The 3,355-nt window shown below is 35.1% G+C and overlaps 1 protein-coding gene across 1 annotated transcript; it reads left to right on the top strand.

Moving 5' to 3' along the window:
- Positions 1-1,066: 1,066 nt before the first annotated feature.
- Positions 1,067-2,560, top strand: LOC106447662 (zingipain-2). The gene is made up of 2 exons (XM_013889639.3): positions 1,067-1,654; positions 1,811-2,560. The coding sequence occupies exons 1-2, from the start codon at positions 1,207-1,209 to the stop codon at positions 2,392-2,394; spliced, it is 1,032 nt and encodes a 343-aa protein (XP_013745093.1). The 5' UTR covers positions 1,067-1,206; the 3' UTR covers positions 2,395-2,560.
- The last annotated feature ends 795 nt before the right edge of the window (positions 2,561-3,355 follow it).

Raw genomic sequence — 3,355 nt, forward strand, 5'->3', positions numbered from 1 at the left:
TCTTGTGAACCTTTTTGGAAAATCCCTCATTGATGTTCTAGAGTTGTTTCTTATGCTAAACTCTTCACATTCTGAGAGTTGATTTGGACCATTTGGTGTTTTAGAAACGTCATCTCAAGGTTAATAATATTTATCATCTTCTCCAACATCTGTATCAAGTTGACTGTAATAAAAGGTGTGGAATGTAAAATTATTTTTTCTTAATTACATATAACAAAAAAAAAAGATTAAGAAAAGGTACTCCAATTTATTGCCATAGCTTGAGAGGCCATCGTACACTCGAATGAATGAGACTCTGATCAGAACGTGATTTGGCAAAGAGACTGGAATTTTCATTCGTTTTTCCAAGCATGATTTCCGCTGAATTTTAAAAGTTCTTTTGGAGCCATGCTCGTTTACCAGAGTTACAAAATTACAAAAGAGCTAAGACGACTTGGAAAATAATAAGAAAAAGTCGAATACAACCAGTTAATTTTTTCAACAATTTAAAAAAAATCTATATTTTGGATACTTTTGTATATTAAATTTAAAGTAATTAATATATTTATCTTGTTTTTTTGTAATTTATATCTATCAATATTATTTTGATTCAGATATTTCGGGTATCTAAAATATTTTGGTTTGGTTTGGGTTAGATTTATATTCTCCAAATATTAAAATTTTGAACCCGTTCAGATATTTAATCAGGTTTGGTTCGAGTTTAGTATTATATTTCTAATCGGATTGTGTTTGGTTCTTTGGATACATGTATTTTTCTCGATCCTAATATAATTTAAGCAGTTAACGGTCAAAATGGAAAATAAATAAATAAATTTATATATGAAATTTGACCACTTATTCTAATGAGAATTTCAATCATGTACAATTTTCGCAGAATTTTCCACCTCATTGTCAAATCGCTTGTTTACTATCTTATATAGGACCCACTTGTATAAGTCATCACACGATTTGGGGCCCAACCTTGTTATCATGATTAACGAGGTTCAATCAAAGTAAGTTTAGTGTAGCTTGATTGGCCATGTACTTGACTTACTAGCGTGTTGAAATTGGCAACGATCATTACCTAACAAAATATCGTCAGAATATTCAAGAAAAAACATGCGACCTTACAGTTTGCAATCTCTATATAACGCCACCTTCTTACTCGTTCCTTGAAACCCAAACATTTATATTTAGAAAACCTTTTATACATTTCTCTCTAAAAGAATGACTTCGATCACTTTATTGCTTCTAGCCATTATATTGAGTTCTAGAACTTCAGGAGCCACTTCTCGTGGGGGACTCTTTGAAGCTTCTGCTGTTGCGGAGAAACATGAGCAATGGATGGCTCGTTTCCATCGTGTTTACTCCGATGAATCTGAAAAAACAAATAGGTTTGAGATCTTTAAGAAGAACTTGGAGTTCGTGGAGAGGCACAACATGAATACGAACATAACGTACACGTTGGATGTCAGTCAGTTCTCTGACCTCACGGACGAGGAATTTCGGGCGAGGTACATGGGGCTGGTGGTTCCTGAAGATATGCTAAGAATTTCATCGTCAGGTTCGCACAAAAAGGTGTCGTTTAGACATGAAAATGTCAGTGACACTGGCGAGAACATGGATTGGAGACAGGAGGGGGCGGTTACCTCCGTTAAGAACCAAGGCCACTGTGGTAATCTTTTTTTGTCAATAATAGCTATACTACTTTAACCTAAACCATTGTTGTAATTAATAGACACAAAATATAGCAGACAACCTATTTATGATTATATAATTCGGTTTACATCACATTTAAAAATAATATATATAATTTATAAAAATGAAACAGGAGTCTGCTGGGCTTTCTCGGCGGTGGCAGCCGTAGAAGGCATAACACAGATTGCGAAAGGAGAGCTCCTATCGCTATCGGAGCAGCAGTTGTTGGATTGCAGCAGAGACTACAACCAAGGATGTGCGGGAGGGATAATGTCCAAGGCTTTCGAGTACATAATCGAAAACCAAGGAATCACAACAGAAGATAACTATCCTTACCAGGAGTCACAACAAACATGTTCATCAACCTATTCCGTTGCTGCTACCATCAGTGGATACGAGACGGTTCCAAGTAATGACGAGCAATCATTGCTAAAGGCAGTATCTAAACAGCCTGTTTCAGTGGCGATAAATGGCCACGAGCCTGCGTTTAAGCAATATCGGAGTGGCATATTTGACGGAGACTGTGGGACGCAACTGACTCATGCCGTTACAGTAGTTGGTTACGGGATGAGTGAAGAAGGGATTAAGTATTGGTTACTGAAGAATTCATGGGGACGAACTTGGGGAGAAAATGGTTACATGAGAATCAAGAGAGATGTGGATGCACCCGAAGGAATGTGTGGTTTGGCCCGTCTTGCTTTCTATCCACTTGCATGAATTCGAATAATGCATTTTGGTCCCACGTTTTCGTTGTAGTCATATCTATTTTGAAAGTTATGTTGTTGGAAGCATGTATTACGTTACTGTAATCGCCAAAATAAAACAAAAGGCTGTCAGGGGTAATTGAACTCAGCACCTCCAGCCCTAGTAATTTCTTTTAAAACCACTAGGCTCACTTTTATAAATATGTGGCCGCAAAAATACTTAATATCGTGTCGGCTGGAAGTCCATGCTTTTTATGCTTGTAGTCAGGGCCGGCACTGAACTAGCGTCAAGATGAAGATCATGAAGTTAAAAACTTTGCTCCAAACAGTTTTGCAATGTTTCCAACCTTTATAATCTGATGCATATAATATATATCAAAATACATTTATTATACACGCTTTTATTAGTTCTGCTTTTAAAAGAAGGTATTTGCAGTTATAAATGTTTTGTGCCAGAAGTAATGGTTGAAAAACCTCTATACATATGTCATTTTAAAATAACACCCAACTTCTATATATAGTCAATACATATGTCCATGTTATATTCTAGACTAAATATTTTCTTTTTTAAAAATATAGAAAACAGTTTTTTTAGTCTACAAGCAAATGTTGTAGAGCAAGTATGCATTATACAAAATAATATATATTTAAAATCCATACGCAAAAACATAAAAGTTGATATAGGCCTCTTTCTGACACATGCACACTCCACTATGAATAAGAATTAAAAAAAAAACAGTATTGTCATCAAACTTTATCACAAATCCACATTTGTACATCTATAATTATGAGTCGGACAATTAGTTAATTTGATACAATACCAAAGCAAAAATAATCTTAAAACAACTATACCACTTCATACTAATAAGTAACACATAACAGATAACCAAATTCTTGAATCTTAAAACAAATTTCAACTCGAGCATTTAGTGAATATCAAATTAACTAATATCCCGCCCGTAGGGCGGGCCGAC

This window comes from Brassica napus, chromosome A1 (genome assembly GCF_020379485.1).
Source record: "Brassica napus cultivar Da-Ae chromosome A1, Da-Ae, whole genome shotgun sequence".
Lineage (NCBI taxonomy): Eukaryota > Viridiplantae > Streptophyta > Magnoliopsida > Brassicales > Brassicaceae > Brassica > Brassica napus.